The sequence below is a fragment of the Ostrea edulis genome, chromosome 7 (assembly GCF_947568905.1).
Source record: "Ostrea edulis chromosome 7, xbOstEdul1.1, whole genome shotgun sequence".
Lineage (NCBI taxonomy): Eukaryota > Metazoa > Mollusca > Bivalvia > Ostreida > Ostreidae > Ostrea > Ostrea edulis.
In genome coordinates this window covers 63,395,266-63,416,107 of record NC_079170.1, presented here as the reverse complement: position 1 = coordinate 63,416,107, position 20,842 = coordinate 63,395,266, and the positions used below count along the sequence as shown (strand labels likewise).

Here is a 20,842-nt window from a genome sequence, read left to right as displayed (position 1 = left end):
CACGTTATGGAAAATGATATGTGCGCGTGCTAGTCTCTACGAATTCTGTTTCATAAATAACTGCACCACGTGTATATTGAACCCGATTTATTTGTTTATCCCAACAGATTTAAAACTAGCACGTCGTTAAATTGGCACATTCCATCATCATATGTTGATTAACGTTGTTACCACGTTTATTCTAAGCACATGTTAATTCTCGATTTCTGTTTATATCTTTTTAAATCTGATAATAGGAACGTAAACAGGGGGAGGGGCAGAGGAGGCGTCCCATACTATTTTAATAATGACTGCCCCCCCCCCTCTTTTTATGGCAGTAGTAAATAAAAGGGGAAATTAAATTTGAACCAGAGGCATATATACCATTACATGTATTTGAATCCCATGTGTACTGTACGACAAAAACCCATCACCATTCCGATTTAAGGTTTGGGTGTTTTTCATTTCCATACAAAGAATTTACAGATACGTGACGTGTATCTTTTTAAACCAACTTCCTTTTCTACTACCAAACCCGGCCCCACCCTGTTTGAAAAAAGAGATGCCAAGTTTTATATCCATCTAATTAAAATTAGATCCCTTGATCCGCTCACGTATATCGTTACACAATGTAGCGATATACGTGAGTGGATCAAAGAATTTAATTCTAATTAGATTGTTTTTATATGTGAAGAACTGGTTTATTTGCAACAAACCAGAATGCTATAACTTTCCGACAATGTCACACTAATAGGGTCCATTCGCACAACGGAGCTGACAGTGAACACGGAAGAGATACACCTCAATACGCAGGGTTTAAATATCAACTGGCTGTACACATGTCTAACCTTCCATTCGATCGAACAGTCCGAACACACGGAGTATGACTATAAAAGTGTCCCTCGGATGATGCGGTGACTCGGAGTAATGCTTCTATGTTCTATCACAGTCCTACTGTTGGTCATCGTGGCTTATCGAGATGTCCGTTCCTCGCTTTGTGATTCTACAAACTGTTCTGCAGCGGTAAGAATATATTTTACACTAGCGACCGTATGTAGACAATTGAGGTTGTTATATTTGAGGATCAAAATATCTTTTTATCTAAGTTAGGCGCAAAGCAGAGAGAATCGGGGAATTGGGGAGAAAGAGGAGAGAGAGAGAGAGAGAGAGAGAGAGAGAGAGAGAGTATAATTCAAAACTGTTAATTTTTAGAAATGGACATTGAATTAATGTGAAAATAAAAATGCCCGTTTCATTACTGCATACAAACTGTATACAAACTGCGTGAATAAGATATATGAGGATGCATGTAAAAGGTTGCTCTGACCGATATACTAAACATATCCAATTTTCATAACCAATTTACAAAGGAAATGAAGCGTAAAAAGGCAGTCTGCGTGACTTCATCATCCTAAAACCAGTCGTAACAATACCGACTCTCCACAATGAAACACGATATCACGCTAACCAAACCTCCACCTCTTTATATTCGGTTATATATTACTAACAGTTGCCATGGAATGCGCTTTATCTTTTTATAGATGCGTTCAAAATACGAGGTTTAAGAGGTATTGTATTGTGTAGAGATCGCGGAGGACTTTTTATTGTTATTAGATAGGACTAGATTTCATCACAAAGGAGAGTTTACTTTAAGTCTTAATGTGTAGTAGGCTTAGGGTTGGATTATTGGAAAGGGCCTACTATAAATATTTTTCAGCTGTTCAGTGTATTGTTTATTATCAAGAAACCGTGCAATTCATAAGTTTAACGTTTTTACATAGAATAAATAAACATAAATATAACCAAAAGTTATACACAAAGTTATACAATGCAGGATAGGTAAATGGCCACAATTCCTTCGATGTATAGATAGCTGATGTTTGTGATATAGTAAATATAGTTTGTAACATAATGAATATAAAATAAAATATAGTTTTTAAAAATAGGATAACCTCAGCATTTGTATAATATTTTTTCCTAATTTACATAATCCTGTGACATATTCTGTTGATACTAAGTGAACTAGTTTGTACGTAAATGGGTTTTTTTTTTAAGTATGTACACAACTTTTATTCACATAATGACAGTCAGAGTTTTAACACCATGCCCTTACAAACCCACCTGACTAGGGGGTTCAGGATATTGTATCTACCCTTTACACCTCCACTCTAATATGCGTTCATTCAAAGATGGGAGAAGAGGAAGAGGGTTAGAAAGGAAAGAAGTTGCTCTGGCTTATCATATGTACAAGATAATGTTAATCTGATAGGTTGTCAAAACTAAAAGGTATGAAATGTACTGTTATGACATTGATGATAAATACTAATGTATTCAATTACACATATATTCTAGATTATCTAAAACTATAAATCTTTTAATTTATGAAACGCATTCCATTTTTTCTCGAACACATCAACATAATCATTTTACCTGCTAACTGCCTTTGTACTTGATACACATTTGTTCAAATGGTAACAAAGAGGGTTTTTTGTAATAATAATTCTTAATACACATTTTTTTCTGAAATTATCATAAAATGGACAAACTTACAAATAGTGAAATTCGTCTTCTATTTCTGCATTTGAAAAAAGTTTACAAATTCATTTCTTGAAACCTTATATCTGCTTTGTTCAGCCTGCAGTCTTAGCTGCAAAAATGTAGCCCTCTCCGATTTGTGGGGGTGGGGGTGGGGGGGGGCTACAACTCTTTAGGATCTTCGTAATGATGCAAATGCGGGAGTGATTCACTCCCGCAACATTTTCGATCATTCTATACATTTGCTGACTTTCTTTACGTCAACAAAATGATATTCTATGTTTTCTTAGTCCATATATAAATTTACAATCTGCAACATACGATTTGTGAAGCTCTATTCTACCGTTTTCAACAATTTTTATAATTTCCAATTTCTCGATTCATATTTGTGCGCCATGTTTGATGTACTGAAGTTGTCAAGTTATTTGCATATGCCATAAGCCTATAAGGTAGTATTTACATCAATGAACAAGCTATTTCGTCGGTATTTAAAAGGTTTAGATTTCATATCAAGTTAAAAAAAAACGAACAGCAGAGTGTAAATTCTTTCTGCAACCATATGATTTTCCTTTCTTTGTCGGAATGGCTCGAGTAACTACATTTTCGCGCAGATTGTCAATGTTTAAGATTTTCAGTAGATTCACCTATGAGATCTCGCGATAACAAGCATGGCGGAGCAGACGAAGAAATTTGCATGCTGTACATGGTGTTTAATGAAAAACATCTTTACTAGACAAGCCCAAGCACAAAGTTGGTACTCCTTTTGGTGTGAGCAACATTTCGGACTAGGGAGCTTATTATCGGTAATTCATGATTTGCACCATCACGGATATCCAATGAAATTGTAGCCCTATCCCGAAAACGTCAGAATAAAAAAACCAACTCGGATGGGGCTACATTATTACAGCTACCCGCAGTCTATGTGATGGCATGCTATATTAACTGATTTCTTGCAGATATGTGTTTGGAATTGCTTTTGTAATATACAACTGTAACTTAAATCCATCATTTACATATTACAACATTTTGATGAATTTTCAAAAATGCATCCATTTCTTGCAGAAACACGTCATTCAGCCTTTGTTTTATTTGTGATTAAAAATGATATTCGTTTAATGGGAATCCCATATATTTCCAAATCCTAAGATGAACATATCAAACCCTTTACATCTGACAACCATCAGGTGAAAGGTTTTGAATTACGCATTTCTAACATTTCATGGTATATACTATTCAAAATGCAGCTATCTGATTTTTGTTTTCAACTTCAACCTCGGTATTTGATCATTCTATATTTCCTATTTAAGATAAGAGGAGTTCGTCGATCATAATTCCGAGTACACCATCATGGACCTCACAGCCATAATTTACTATACTGCTAAAGTATGTGTCGAACTATGACAACTTTGTACGAACATTTAAGTGCAACATTTTACTTTTACTTTAACAAACAACTTAGGCTTTTGTTTACATTGTGATGCTAACACACTTTGTGTTTTATTTTTTGCTATTGGAATTCAGAACAACACCAAGGTAGTTAAAATTGTCTACAATATCAAGAATTTCCCTTTCATAGTTCAAGCAAAAATTCTGTTTTAATCTACCACTATTTCTAAATACGTCAATGTTAGTTTTATCTACGTTCACTATTCCACTTAGTTGTATATTGATACAAACAATTAAGTATATAAAAAAACAAAGCTATTTCTCAAATTTCTACAGGTATATACATGCTTTCAATAAATTCCATTTCAAAATAATTTACAATGTATATAGAAGGAAAATAAGAATGGAGAGAGTGATTCCCCCTGCATCAAACCCTCTTGGCATCTCAAAAACACTGATAAATGGTTCTGTTGTCTTACACATGCTTTTATTTTGGGATACATTGACTTTATAACATTTAACTTTTGACAATCAATTCCATACTTTGATAATTTAAAAAATTACATATTTCTATCAATTTTATCAAAAGCCTTTAAATAATCAACAAAGCAACAAAACAGGTTTCTTTACGTTTTGCAAGTGTTCGTCTTACTAACCAATGTAAAACAAAAATAGCATCACTTGTACTATATCCAGCTTTGAAACCAAATTGGGCATCAGAAATCAAATATCATACTTTTTCTTACCAAATACTTACTCCGTCAACTTAACAGTGTAATACCTCTTTAATTATAAAACGGATGTTATAATCCATTCTGGCCAACTATTAGGAAAGATCCCTGATGAAAAGCTACATTAAATAATTTGAAATTTGACAAGATATTTAGTTAAGCATTCCTTAAATACGATGAAATATTCGTTGAACAGGTTGTGATTTCCAGGTGATTTCTTTCTATTCAAATGTTTGATTACACGAGTTATCTCTATTTCTTTGATAGGCCTATTCAATACACATAATTAAATATCTCTATCTGGTCCATTTGAAATTATAAATTTATAGAAGAAACTTGTAGATTCTTCTAATCATTGTGTAATTTACCTGTTAATTATTACCTTGCATGACATATTATAATATTGTAGGAGAGGGACTTGTAAATTGTTAGAACTTGTTCCCAATCCGTTTGATTTGATCAATGAAATAGGTTCAAAACAAAGCGGCTATATATAATACTTATCGTATTTATCATCGGTTTTGCCATGAGAGAATGTTAGCATTTTTGATTTATTGCGAAAATATCATTGAAACCATTTATAACCCCAACACACGTCAAGGAAATTGTACATAATGTAACGAATCGTAACTTTCATAAAATTGTATCAAGAAAACAGAAGACACTTCATTTATCAGTCTAAATTCTGTTACTACGGATAGAAAGGTGTGCGGCGAGTTTAGTTCCGATAGATTGAATCTTAATGAGAAGTTAGAATTCTTTTATGATACTTGGTTAATTAAGTTAGCTTACGTGAAACGCTGCTTCTAATCACATTTTTGACAATTAGCAAAATTTTACTCAAAAAATTACTCTGGTAAAGTAAGTGATTTTTGGCGATATTTCCCACGAACAAAGTGCGTCAAGTATTAAGATGTTTGCTTTGTATTTATGAAATGAGTTCAAAGATTCCTGTAACTATGATCCACTGGCATATTGCAGACATTTGGAAACTGGTCTAGAGCGCCGTAGAAAAAGGTTTACACGAAATAACCGAAGATTTTCATTCCCACAGTTTATAATAGAAATCTACACCGTCAACACGTGCTACACGTTTTTGAAAATGTAACAAAATTCACAGCTGTATGTTCTTCCATAATCAATAAATCATAGTGATGGTATGACCTGATTAAAATTGAGATACAACACGAAACGTTCGGTGATGATCCACAAGTCAGAAAACAGGTACACATTCAAGTACATGTACCAAGGCTTTATAACCAGGTTTTATTGGCAATATAAGTTTTCTTAAAATCGACATCACGTTAATTCTGAGGGTCATACCTAATTCAATTTCATTGTTTTATTTAAGGAATAAATGTCCAAGTTGTTCTAATTCAATATAACTTTCGTATATTTAACAAAATTTCTCTTTTAAGTATTAGTTGTATTGATGAAGCCGCGTGCGTGTCATAGTGCTTATATAGAGAAATATAACGCAATGAAACAGCAAAAAAATTATATGGAGGTATACTTTAAAGGCTGGTCTATATTTTGATATATGAAAAATACACTGATTCACGGTAAGTTATATCAGTTATGTAGATGCTTTCGCGCAAGCAGACGGCCATGTCCCTCTTATAATTTCTTAGAGCATGTAGTTTTATAACAATTTGGCCGAAATATAGTAATCTGTGTTTTAAAATCTTTTTCTGTGCACAACGAGGCCGTGATTTCTCTTTAGAATACCTCTATTGATGTTTTCTCATCATTCGTTATTGTTATTCAGAAACTGAAAAACTTTAGCTGTGAGGAAGGATATGAGAAAGGTAAGTGTTTTACGTACATGTATATAGAAATACCCGGCATGAAATTTAAAAGGCAACACGAGATAAGGAAATACGTTTGTTTACTTCTTTTTTTTCTTGAAATATTACCAACATAAGTGTAAAGTTAACGAGGGCATATCTTTCATTGTTCATACTTATTAGACAATCGTTAGGATTAGACTGAGGTGATTGTATTTTTAACATTAGAGCAAACTTGATTTAATATGTGCAAAACATAGGCACTCGACGTTTTAAATATCTATAATGAAGAAAGTGTCTTCCTTTAAACAAAATATTCACCAGGTATACCACGTTGCCATCTTAGTTTGCTTTTTTATCAGCTGCATCGCTTGCAATTTTCGGCGAAAAGTTGGATATAATATAATGATTATATCCCTACCGTTTAGAACTGTAACCTTGTGAATTCCGTTATCATTTCAACTCGTATCTTACTTCAATCACATAATCGGACATTTTTAGTTAATAATATTCTGTTATAGTTTTTCTTTATCCAGACATTCTGACTTATATTGTATATCAGTTTTCTCTTTCCTTAGAAGTTGAACTATTTAAGAATCGGCATGGCGGTCGTGAACAATATGACTACCCAGAAGACAGCTTCCCCTCAAAGCCGTATGTGCGCGTGTCATACATCCGCCTAAACGAATATTGGAACTCTTCTAAGATACTCGAATATAACAAGGAGTATAACACAAACGTTACACATGGATTGGAGATAGGTTTTACTGAGGACGGAAATAGAGGTAAGCATAAAACGGACCCTTGTCTCAGTCTTTATTTTGGCTACAATTGTAAAAATAAAGATACCAACACAGATAAAATTGGGAACTCATCGTGTTCTTTGATGTGCACTGGAATGGAAACTGTTTTATTAATTGTTGCAGTATAGCAGAGTTATAACCATGCTTTTTTGAGTATTATAGTACACATTGTATACCTATTTGTCAGAGTGATTGGATGTATTGGACTAAATAATTATCATTGTCAAACTTAATGACTAATATTTGATGTCTTTTTCGAATACTCGGACTTTAAAGGGATTGATTCGCGATTTTTCCCCAAATTTTGTTTCTCAATTTCAATTATCACAATCTACTGTCTAATGTGTTTAATTAGGTTTCACACAAAATTAAGGTTATACTTTATCCCATAAGCTCATTTTAAACAGTTTATTATTTGTTTTGTTAACAAAGATTGCGATATGTTATTATTTACAAAGTTTTCAAAAGAAATGGATATCGATCTAAGTTTGTTATATCTATCACATTTCAAGTATCATATAGGACAAATGTATCATCTAAAAGCTAAATTTGTAACTCCGTAAAATTGAGATGCTTTTTATCACAAAATACATTAGTATATAAGTTTGTAAACATAAAAAGACTAAAGTATTTCTTTACATAACACAGAGTTAGGCTAAAATATCGCTTTTATTCTTGCATTCAGAATGTCAAAAGTTTAGCTGTCAACATTAAATGAGTTATATTTTTCGCGAACAGACTTTGTACTCGATAACTGTGACGTCATCATTACCGTACAATTTGTTATACATGTACCGTATACAGGAAAAGTTTGCCCCGAGATATTTTCAGTCAGATGCATATGAAAATGATTTCATTAAATTGGTCCAAAATAATTTTCTGTTACTTTAAAGCAAGAAATGATATCAAATTCGCCCCTTTTGATTTCGTCCATTTTTGGTAAAGGCCAAATGGACGAAAATATCATGAGAACAAATTTATCCAATATACAATGTTCAGTATTTTCATCAAATATGTACAGCTTTGTTTTCTTTCGAAGGAGGAAATGTAGGTACATGTATATAATGTACGTGTTTCATGACCAAGCGTTCGAGTGTACGATTCAACCACTGTGTTTGTCAAGAAAGAAGCATCATTTCGCTGTTATCATTATTGTGACGAGGATCCAATCCTGTCTACACAAATGCTCACTGAATAAATGCATTATGTATGGGTTTTTTTAATTCGATGTGTATTGCTTGCAGGTAACACATCCCTTTTCATGAAATTCAGCAGTACAAACAAATTTAACAATGCCAAGGATCATTTCTATGAAGCACATCCGGAGAAACGTGTTTTATATTTTTCAAGTTCCAAGACAGTCATTGTAAGTATTTCGATAATCGAGAAAAAATACCATATATATGTGACATGATTCTGAATGGAATGCCAACCTACCTATGCAAGACCGGTCATACTTTTCATATATACCTATCCAGACTCATCTCTGTCTCCAAGGCTTACAGACAAGACCTGTCTCATACACAGTCCTCCTGACCGTGTTCCCGGAATGGGAATCTGCAATTGGTCTTTGGCGCCCTTCATCGACCAATCATTACATGTCCTTTTCAAAGGGTGAGCACCCAGTATAAACCTTTTTTTAATGATCAGGAATTCTGATGCTCCCTGATTGGTACATATGATCTTATTTACTTTGTATCTCGGAGTAAGTTCACTTCTATATTAACCTTTGGAGGTTTATTCCCGACTTCCTTCTTTACCAACCATATATCTGCTGACGTTTTATCGACCAATCAAATATTGTGATTTAAAGCATGTATTGGTACGTCAAAATACGGTTAATGTCTTTACCAAACATTACTAGTTGCGGTTAAATAACTGTTACCTACAACATAAAAAACAGAATACATTTATAACTGTTACAGTTTTAGGATTTGACTGTTGACAAATTCGTATAGAATTTAAATGCATTATCATAATACATGTTTTTATTTGTTGAAGAAATAAAAATGATAGCCAATATATTGTGAAAAGTATTCTAAAATTCCTGATCATTTAATTACGCAGTTATTGACTTTTGATTAGGTCAAATCGTGACTGTGCAGACTTGGTGTGGTATTTTGGTGACTTCGGTCTATGACCTCGTTAATCCAATACCTACCCAGGTCCGTATAGTCAACCTCATCAAAATTCAGTAATTGTACAGCATTTTAATTTCTTTAGCTTGTAACAGAAAATTGACACTTTTACTTTTAGAAAGATCATTGAATTTTCTCCAACTGATTTTTTGTTTGTTGTTCATTTCAAGACAACTTAGCAGTGGCTGTCTCAAACTATCCATTGAAAACCGATATCCGTGTTGTTTACGACACTCCGTCTGATCAAGACATGTGCACCTGTGTTAGAATGCTTCATATATGCAAGGACTCTGGAGGCTGTGTGAAAAATTCTACTGAACAGTGCCAAGACGTAAATGTGAGCAGGTCTCTCTAAAGATAGGTTACAAAAAAAGCGTATCTTTGAATAAGAATATGATTCTTCAATGTTGTCTTTGCATCTTTACAAATTGTACTGAAAGGCAGGTCCTCATAAACACTCTGTAGTCATAAACAATGCAAGTATTTTTGGCGTGAAAGGTTGTGGTATTTTCAACAATGAAATTGTATTCTTAATCTATTTTTTTCCCCAAAAATATGTAAGTTATCGACTGAAGAGTTGTTGTTAGTTCGTTAGTAAATGTTGAAGCAAACTACATCATACATGTTATAGGGTGACTTGAATGAATACGAGAACGATCTAAGTTTGTGTTACCTAGACGATTTCCGTAGATGTGAAAGGCGCTATTGGATACATTATAATAGGGTTATTAGTACCAAGGACAAACCGTTTGCTTTTTTATCCACCCGTCGTCAGCGTTATAAAGTTGTCCGTGTGTATGTCTGAAGTCATGTTTTCCGGACTTTATTTCTGTAAGATATGCATGTACAGCGTTGATATTTGGTCACAATTTCTCTCCCGTTGCGAATACAGATATTGTCCTGAAATTTAGTGACCTTCGTCTCGGAGGAATGCAAGTTCAATTTGCAATTCCGTTAGATTGATCGTGAAGATTTACTTTCTTATATCCCTCAATTCCATTGAGAGGAAAATATTTACTTCACTGAATTCCTCATTTTCATTGAAAGGAAACACTTACTTCACTGAATCCCTCAATTCTATTGAGAGGAAAACATTAAGGACTTACACTAGTTACTTGCACATGTAGGTACAGTTGCACTAATCTTAGATCTGATCTGATCAGTAGAGTACGTGCGCTTATTTTTATTGATGTGTATTTTGACTTAAATTATATGTCAGTACATGTATTCCAACATCATCAACTTCTTTTCAACTACTACTGGGACACTGCTTGCGATAGTTTTGTAATGAAGACACAGTAGACGAAATAAACGATCACAAGAAAACCTGGCCTCAAGACCATAAACGTAGAATAGCCTTAAGTCTAAATTTCAAATCCAGCTAACTTTTGAATTAATTTTCATAAACAAAAAAAAATTCAATATATGTTTGCATTTGATTTTTTTTATAACCCTTCAGTTTTTTTAAACATTTGTGCTACGTGTCTTAAGATACCGGTATAAGGCATCAAAAGTGTGACTTACATGTCTATTATCAGTTTATGGTCTTGGGGCCTAGGGTCCATTCTTTTGTGATAACGTAAACAGATCCACTCATCCGTGAAGGATCATAGATCTTTGACTTTCTCCTTTAAGGTTTGAAGGTCTTATTCAGAAAAAAAAAATAACCTGAAGCGCGTTTTCAAAAGCCTATGAGAAATAGCACAATTAAATCCGTCAAAATTATGTCGAAATCACTAAAATTCAGCTAAAGTGAAACGCAATGTTTGTGTTAAAATTGTAGTCAAACGTGGACATGATTCCTGGGTTCTATTTGACTAGACTCTTCAATAATGGATATATCGCCTTCTGTGGATCGTTTATCAATTTCATGTACAGCCAGCATAGAATGATATCACAAACGTCTGTATGTGTCTATCAGAAAGAAGCGTATTTTGATAAACACATCAGAACACCGTTTCTTTAGTAGAAATACATTTTGCATAGACTTTAATGTTTGTTTAGAAAAATGGTTCACACAATGAAAAATATACAATTCATGTATGCGAAAATACAAAACCAATACATAACTTTTATTTTTCATGTATACATGTATGACATTTTTTTTTTTTTACATGTGTGACATTGATTTTAAAGCTATACAGAAACTACAGCTGATTTGTTTTTGCCTAGCGTTTATTCTTTACACGATACAACATCTAAATCTGAAATTTGTGTTTGTTGAAAATGGACGAATCTATTATTTCAGAACTTCAAAAACAACTATGTATCAGCGAGTTATGTGTGGTCCAGCCGCAGCCCCGGTAGATACTATGTCAAGGTAATATTGCTGCCATCGCTAAACATTACTGTCGTTTTCCTCATCCCATTCGTTGTGCCATCCTTCATGTACGCCCAACCTCTACTGCAAATACCTTTGCAATGTTAAAAGATACCGGAAATTTGAAGAACATCTGCATTGTACATTTGACCCCTTTTACACTGGCTTGTCCGATAAGAAACATATTAGTGTTTCCACTGGCGGACTTGATGAAGACGTATAAGAGGGGGAGGGGAAAAGAGGTGAACAACGCTTTTCAAAGTGTAATGTAATGTAATATTTATTTCATTTTAATACTATATATATATATATATATATATATATATATATATATATATATATATATATAGACACAGAAAGCTTTACCAGAAAACATTGAATACAGGTTTTTTTTTAAAAAACTGTATTTTCATAATTGCAGCATTTTTTTTTTTTTTTTTTTTTTTTATTATCTAAAACACGTCAATTCTGTGACAGAATTTAATGAAGTAAATATTCCGTTGTAGTCAAAAGCAATTTACACAAAAATAATTCTTGGAATTGAAAAAAAAAAAGTTTTATATACATTGCGCATAATACAACCTAAATATTATTAGTTTACAGAGCCATGGGTTTTAGAAAGTCTTTTCTTGAAAGAACGTTAACCCTTGAAAGAAAGTATTAGTTTAATAAAAATGATATAAAATAAAACCTGTCCTCTCAACAATTTTTGCAGGAAGTCTCTTTATAGAATTTCATGTAATTTTCTATTAGAAAACTAAAACAAATATTATTTGAGTACGATTTGAAAATCATAAAAGAATAAATGTACAAAACAAAAGAAATTATTTGATATAAAATAAATCTCTTTATAGAACTTCAAATACCCTTTTTTCTGTTGGGAAATATTATTTGAGTACGATTTGAAAATCAGAAAAGAATAAACGTACAAAATAAAATTTCATGATGTGGTACTTCAGATGATGTACTATAGATGTTGTAATACTATAGATGTTGTAGTACTATAGATGTTGTAGTACTATAGATGTTGTAGTACTATAGATGTTGTAGTACTATAGATGATGTAGTACTATACATGTTGTACTATAGATGATGTAGTACTATAGATGTTGTAGTACTATAGATGTTGTAGTACTATAGATGTTGTAGTACTATATATATTGTAGTACTATAGATGTTGTAGTACTATAGATGTTGTAGTACTATATATATTGTAGTACTATAGATGTTGTAGTACTATAGATGTTGTAGTACTATAGATGATGTAGTACTATAGATGATGTAGTACTATAGATGATGTAGTACTATACATGTTGTACTATAGATGTTGTAGTACTATAGATGTTGTAGTACTATATATATTGTAGTACTATAGATGTTGTAGTACTATATATATTGTAGTACTATAGATGTTGTAGTACTATAGATGTTGTAGTACTATAGATGATGTAGTACTATAGATGATGTAGTACTATAGATGATGTAGTACTATACATGTTGTACTATAGATGTTGTAGTACTATAGATGTTGTAGTACTATAGATGTTGTAGTACTATAGATATTGTAGTACTATAGATGATGTAGTACTATAGATGTTGTACTATAGATGATGTAGTACTATAGATGATGTAGTACTATAGATGATGTAGTACTATACATGTTGTAGTACTATATATGTTTTACACTTTTGTGTTCTGATACTATTAAAAGCTATACCCCAGATTTCATTATTGAAGTGTAGTAAGACATGGATTTCTATCGCCCTGGACCCAGTAGGGGCATGAATGTCGCTGCAGAACCCTCGAATTTGTTTTCCCGCACACCCATTGTTCCGCCATGGTACATTGTCCATGTATCATGATTTCAGAACAATTGGGGAAATCACATAGAAAATTACACATAGAAAGTTTACAGATAAGATCTTCACAAACAAACACTGTCTTAAATACTTTTTGCTTTATCCAACAGATTGAATTCCATTGTGTTAGCATGAGGAACGGAGAGGAAAGAGAAAGGGATTTTTATCTTAAATCCTCAGTCATAGAAATCCCCAGATCGTTCAGAAAAGGTATATAATTACATAACTTACTAATCCAAGTTATCCTGCCTCGGAGGACACATGAGGCAGTGTGATTTAATTGTATTCTGGGTTATTTTTTTTATTTCAAATTACACATAACAATAATCATAGTTCGGTATTTGGTGCTAGTGGTAGAAATAATATGAATTTGATATATTCAACGTACAACGAAAGGATAATGCACAATTTGAAGGATTTAAATCAACAGAAATGTTCGATTGTTAAATGATTATGAAAATGAAGTAGATGACATTCACATGACTGGTAGAAGCTGACATGTTTTGCACTTGATTTTTTTAAAAGAGTTATCTGCCCTTTGTAAAAATAAGAAAATTCCCCTTTTTCCGAAAAATGTCTGCGGTAAATGATTAATTTTATTTCATATTTTCATAAAGAGAACTTTTATGTAACTCTTTACCAAGATATGTATGAAAATATAATTATTTTAAAAAGTTTATTAAAACATGCTCTTCCTATACACTTCAATGTTAAATTATAGGTGAAATAAATCAAGCAATAAACAAAATTTTGACAGCCTGAAAGATTTCAACTTCTCCATTGTCAACTTTTTATATTGATATGTATGTAGCATTATTTCATTTTCAACTTCTTATGGTGTTGATGTTTCTGAACTAATTCGACACACTAGAGCTTGTACCCAGATGATCAATTTTAAAATCGAAACAGACTACTGACAAATAAATCAGTGTGAAAAGAATGACCTAACAATTAGTAAGAAACACACGAGACAGCATTCCAATGATAGGTTGTATTAGTAAACTAGATCATCATAATGGCCATATACGTTGTACGTGTGCACAATACACGGAGGAATCTTGATAAATGATAGATATAGTAGGTGAAAGGGTGAAGATAACTAATCTTGTAACTCCTATAAAGAATACAAAATTGAGAATGGGACAAACACGGACTCCTCGACACACCAGAGGTGGGATGAGGTGCTTAAGATGAGTAAACATCTCCTGTTAACTGTTCACACCAACCGTGAACCCTGTTTCTTGATGAGGTTAACCGGAATAAGCCGTCGTCCAGTGTGTGAATAATGGCCTGACAATTAGTATGAAACACGTCAGACATTATCATTATTTAATTTTACATGTTTTACTCGCCTTTTCATTGGTTGATCTATCATATGAATATCGTATACCCCGAAAAATAAAATAATAAATGGCCGGAACTACTTTCTATTGGAATGTTGGGGATTCCACTGAGTGGTCTAGTTATAGATCTATTTATAGATTGGGAATCCTGAAAAGAACAACTTAACAACTCTCTCGATCCAAATAAATTCATTCAACAAAAACATTAACATATCAAAAATAAATGATAAATAAACAATTAATTATACAAAATAAAATAAATATGACTATTTGAAGGAAAAACATAACACACGCGCGTACACGTCGGCTTATGCAATTTCTGAAAATGGATTCCAAGGGAGGAAATTTCGGTATTGGTACTTTCGATGATATTTTTCAAACCCTTAACGATGATGGTTTTGAACTCCGACATATTGTGTTCGTGAGTGGGCACCGGAACGAGGCGTCCGTACGCAGTTATAACAAGGATTGCAGTAGTAATTCACTAGCAAAATTTGCAAGACCCTCTGCAACACTCACTCGTCCCCCTGGAAACCGTAGAAACCCTCAAGAGAACCCTACTTGCCTGGTCTCTGATCGCATGACACATCATGCACATGTCCCTCGCTTACCGTTCGTACCGACATCGAACATTGAGGTGAATGCCAGTTCCACTCAATAAAGTTCCAGCAATTTTCTATCCACAGTATTCATCTCTAACTCGTCCTTTCAAAGTTGCACTTTTCAGTTCACAGGGAACCCGTTTGAGAGTCAAAAGTAAACAGTTCGTGGAAGCCGCCATTTACGATTTTCAGTTGATGTCTTCATAAATTACTACGCCAATTTCGAAGAGTCATATAATGTAGTTAAAAAAATCTTTAATTGAACTCAAATCATATCATGTTTTATCATTCAAAGTCAATGCTTTACATATTTAAATGATAAGGAATGAATATATTATCTTTTCGGTGGATGGAGGGATTCCATGTAAAAAAAAAAAAAAAAAGACGGAAAACTTTGCATCATGTGCTACGCTCAATGATGTAGTTTTCCGTCTTTTTTATTCGTGGATCCCTCCATCCACCGAAAAGATAATATATTCATTCCTTAACGACCTAATGGCCCTCTCAGGTTGTACTTGTAATTTGGATCATTATCACGACCATAGAACATTAAAACAGATTTGTGAGTAATCTGCCTCGATTTAAAAAATGACTATACGCAGAACACGTTCTTGCGATTCGAAGCAGTTGAAAGGCATAAACACTATAAGCAGGTGATGATGGAATATTGCTACATAAATATGGGACGTTGACGACGGAGAAGCTGAAGTCATCCCTTTTGTCACAAGATGGAGTTGTTAGTTATGTTTATTCTAACGGCCAGGGATTCCGATAGAAATAAAAATAGAATATAAATATATAAAGCCTGACTTTCATTTTTGAAAATAATGCGCCCCGTGAAGTATGGCGGCGAGAACATAGCAGTTCATATCCTCATATATTTTCAAAATTGATTTTTTTTTCTAAATTACTGTGGTGATAAATATGGCATTTTATTCAGTTTAGCAATATTCATACAAGGTATAATAGCTATGTTATTTGGTTTGCTATAGCAATAACTATGTCACATCACAATAGCAATGACTATGTCATATCATTATAACAATAACTATGTCACATCACTATAGCAATAACTATGTCACTTCACTATAGCAATAACTATGCCACATCACTATAGCAATAACTAGGTCACATCACTATAGCAATAACTAGGTCACATCACTATAGCAATAACTAGGTCACATCACTATAGCAATAACTATGTCACTTCACTATAGCAATAACTATGATGTCACATCACTATAGTAATAACTATGTCACATCACAATAGCAATAACTATGTCACATCATTATAACAATAACTATGTCACTTCACTATAGCAATAACTATGATGTCACATCACTATAGCAATAACTATGTCACTTCGCTATAGCAATAACTATGTCACATCACTATAGCAATAACTAGGTCACATCACTATAGCAATAACTAGGTCACATCACTATAGCAATAACTATGTCACATCACTATAGCAATAACTATGTCACTTCACTATAGCAATAACTATGATGTCACATCACTATAGCAATAACTATGTCACTTCACTATAGCAATAACTATGATGTCATTTCACTATAGCAATAACTATGTTACATCACCATAGCAATAACTATGTCACATCACTATAGCGATAACTATGATGTCACATCACTATAGCAATAACTATGTCACATCACTATAGCGATAACTATGATGTCACATCACTATAACAATAACTATGATGTCACATCACTATAGCGATAACTATGATGTCACATCACTATAGCAATAACTATGTCACATCACTATAGCAATAACTATGATGTCACATCACTATAGCGATAACTATGATGTCACATCTATTTACTATTCATTTTGGTTTACTATAGTAACAACTGTGACACACTAATTTTACTATGATGCAGAAGCTTTTAAAACTCTCTTTAATAGAATTAATGAGAATCATTATTTTTCATTTTCGACATTTCTTCAACTTACCATCGAGATTAACGTGAATTGTTGAACTACTATGCGTAAAACAAAACAAAAAAACAGCAAAAAATCGCATGAAAATTTTTGCGATTTTGATTTTTGGGTGTTCATTTACACAACTGAATTTGCATCCATAAAGAAAGAGTTTTTAGGTACTTTATAGAAAGAGTTATTAGGTACTTTTTAGTGAACAAACTGCAGAAACATTAATCATATCTTACTATGATTTCTTCGTCCTTAAAAGCGAGCGTCAAACATGCAATTGATGGGAAGGTATTGGTGAACACGGACCGAGAACATAAAGAGACAACAACGACCCCGTTTGTAGTCATTGGTAGCCTCATCGCCATCGTGCTACTGATTGTCATGTATATTGCAGTCGGGAAAAAGGGTAAGCATTTACTATATCAACAATCAACATCATAAAAAGTAGAGATTTTACACGCTACAATGGGCTGAACCATGTCCTTTTGTACAATCTGATTTGATATGCATCGAACAGTACCAGCAAAATTCTGATATCAAATTTTAAATATCATTACATCATGTATATCACACCCCTTTTCCGGAATTGCTGACTGTTAGTCGTTTCATTTCAAACCGATAATTCGTTTCTCTTTAAGTGCCATCAGTTTTCTGTTTCCTAAACCGAAAGAAACAACGCCAATCAGATTCTGAATGCATACAGTCATTCCCAATGGTTAGCGAAAGACCACTTCCTGGAGTGTCATTTGAACCAACTATCCCTCGCATTGATGAAGAAGCCGTGTCACTGGCTTCTTTCGGGTCTGGTAACACGTATCAGGACAATCGGGACCCCTCGCGCTTTACGTCATACGTAGGAACGGAGGAAAGGGTGAGGTGTTCCGATTGGTATCAGGAGCGATGGTATGCCGATCCCGATCAAATTCAGGAAACGATAGAGGACGATGACACAAGTTTACGGATGCAAATGATGATAATAAATATGAATGGTTGCCCTGTCCATGGACAATAAGTTATGTGGAGTCGAAGTTGTGTGATTAATTCAATCCATGATATATTGATTTTATGCTGGTGTATCTTTGAGAGAGAGAGATGAACATTGAAATTGTCATTTACAGTTACTGTAAATATCTTGTGTATACGAGAGAGAGAGGGGGGGGGGCATTGAAATTGTAATTTACAGTTACTGTAAATATCTTGTGTATATATGAATGGAGAAATTTAATATATGATACTACATGTATATATTTACTTGATAATGCTAAATTTGTATAATTTTTGTTTTCATTCTATTCAATCAAATTGTCTCATGGGTATATGAATAGAGAAATTTCTTAAATAATTACACATTACTTGTTTATGCTATTTTTGCGTTATTTTCCATCAAACTGTAATTAGATATTGTTATACATATCTACATGTAATTCATTCAAAACAATCTAGAGTACATGTACAACAAAATATTGCCATATTCAAGGATTTGATAATCAGCGCTCGAGAAAATTATCTTAGATGTTCTTAAAATGATGATTTGGGTTTCAAAGATGATGGCCTACTTTCTTTCTTGTTCGTTTACTTTCACTTTAGCAGCGCCATACTACTTTTTTTTTTATTAAACCATCATAGTCCAGCTGTATAACAATATTCTCACTAGAATATCGATATGCATTTTATCCTTGTCATCTGTAAAGAATTGTTAATGCCAAAATTTGAACTTTGCTTTTATGTATCTTCCATTGTGAAATAAAATTAATAAGCTTGGGATATCATTTAAGTTTGAGCTGCTGGTAGAAATGAAAGATTTGTCTATGAACAAACTGGTTCCCAAAAATGGGGTTCCCTTTAAATGTACAGTACTAATCGCACTATACTACTTACGAACATCCTTTTCTTCTATTAAAGAAGGAACTAAAGAAAGCTCACCCAAGAAGATATTCTTCTTTTCAATTCAACACACCACATATGTTTTAAAGTATCGGCATTACAGTTGAGTTGTAATACATGTCGTTATAGATCTTCATAAACATTCGAGTCTATATCACCTATTTTCGTTCAAAAGTCTACGCTTTTTGCATTGCATGACAGCGCTGGGCTCCTTCAATGGACTTATCAACTGTGCAATTCTCAACATTTCATTTTTTCGTCATGCTATTGGGTACTGACAATAATAAATGTTTGTTTACCGTTTTTCTGCTTGCACTTGTTATCGCATGTTCTATATCTTTCAGTTTTGTTTTGTTTCATACAGAAAATTATGTTTGCATATAAGTTACATTTTATGAAAACATCTGCGGCTTTAAATACAACGGAATTCACCTGTGTACTATTGGTAGGTATTTCCCTAACATGACGCCGCGCTGCAATTCGATAAGTTAGTTATAGATTTGCTAGCAAATCAATACAGTGTGTAATTTCTGTCTTGATTTTGGGTTTTTTCTTACTTTTATTGGATGCAGATATACATGTACAATGTACATTTGAATTTGTCGATAACAAGCAAGTTCTTGTAAATGCAACTATTGTACATCAAATGTTCTGCATCATATAACGATGATTTTTCCCATACTTGTAATGTTGTCCTTGTTATATGCTTGTTGAGAGAGGGTATACACTGCAATTAGTTATATAGCTTATGCCAGACCTCATCCATTCTTTCAAAATTCAATAAAATGTGTTCAATCTAAATCATTTCGATTTTTTACATTTCATTTTCTCGGTAGAGATTGGTTTATGTGCACAATGCAATGACGTAGGGAGATTTCATGTCAAGTGGAATTGTACACATATAATATTCGTACTACCTAAAATCACTTTTATGTCAGTTAGAAAATAAGGAATGTGTGGTGGATGACGTGATAATGCGTTCATTTCCACTCTCTAGTAGACAGTGAAGTGTGTGAAACGACTGCATCCTATGTAGGGTAGTAGATCTGACCGTGCTTCGGTGCGTTCCGTGATACTAATCAGGGCGATGAAGTCTTTATAGGGTCACGCTGCTCAACAGACCAGGGCTTTCAAAACTGTAGTGTAAGTTGTCATTAAGGAAAAACTTTTCTATGTATCATCTATCAAGTTCTACCAACAGTATACGGTAGTGCTTTTTCTTGTGCATTGATGTAGAGAATAATTGTTTGGTCAACTGCGTGGCGCGTCAAATAACTGCTATTATAAGGAAACAAATGCATAAATAAACAGCGTAGCTTATTGAAGCTTCCTGCGCTCCTGAAGGCATATGGAGAGACGAAAAATAAAAACTCGCTATATCTTATTATCAAAACAATTATCGTCACGCTAAGTTTAGTTTCTAACATCTAGTTAGTTCGGATCAGTGCTGCACATGTACACAAGTGCATTTGATACAGGTTTAAAAGAGGCATGGTTATTTTATCTAAATGATCCACT

The 20,842-nt window shown here is 33.4% G+C and overlaps 1 protein-coding gene across 2 annotated transcripts; it reads left to right on the top strand.

Annotated features, from left to right (window-relative positions):
- The first annotated feature begins 571 nt into the window (after nucleotides 1-571).
- LOC130048374 (uncharacterized) lies at nucleotides 572-20,125 on the top strand. 2 transcript variants are annotated; one of them, XM_056145026.1, is made up of 10 exons: nucleotides 580-1,002; nucleotides 6,400-6,439; nucleotides 6,997-7,203; nucleotides 8,466-8,587; nucleotides 8,700-8,835; nucleotides 9,530-9,696; nucleotides 11,608-11,679; nucleotides 13,649-13,748; nucleotides 17,700-17,846; nucleotides 18,079-20,125. In XM_056145026.1, exons 1-10 carry the CDS (start codon nucleotides 907-909, stop codon nucleotides 18,450-18,452), a joined length of 1,461 nt encoding a protein of 486 aa, XP_056001001.1. In that variant the 5' UTR covers nucleotides 580-906; the 3' UTR covers nucleotides 18,453-20,125. The 2 variants fall into 2 exon arrangements, with proteins under 2 accessions (XP_056001002.1, XP_056001001.1); XM_056145027.1 differs by lacking the exons at nucleotides 17,700-17,846; nucleotides 18,079-20,125 and adding an exon at nucleotides 16,424-17,692 and having other exon boundaries at nucleotides 572-1,002.
- The last annotated feature ends 717 nt before the right edge of the window (nucleotides 20,126-20,842 follow it).

Excerpts from the sequence above, each read along its gene's own strand:
- LOC130048374 (XM_056145026.1), top strand. The coding sequence starts at position 907 with ATGCTTCTATGTTCTATCACAGTCCTACTGTTGGTCATCGTGGCTTAT. Across the intron at positions 8,836-9,529 it reads TTACATGTCCTTTTCAAAGG|ACAACTTAGCAGTGGCTGTC; the intron begins GTGAGCACCCAG and ends GTTCATTTCAAG. Across the intron at positions 17,847-18,078 it reads TATTGCAGTCGGGAAAAAGG|TGCCATCAGTTTTCTGTTTC; the intron begins GTAAGCATTTAC and ends TTTCTCTTTAAG.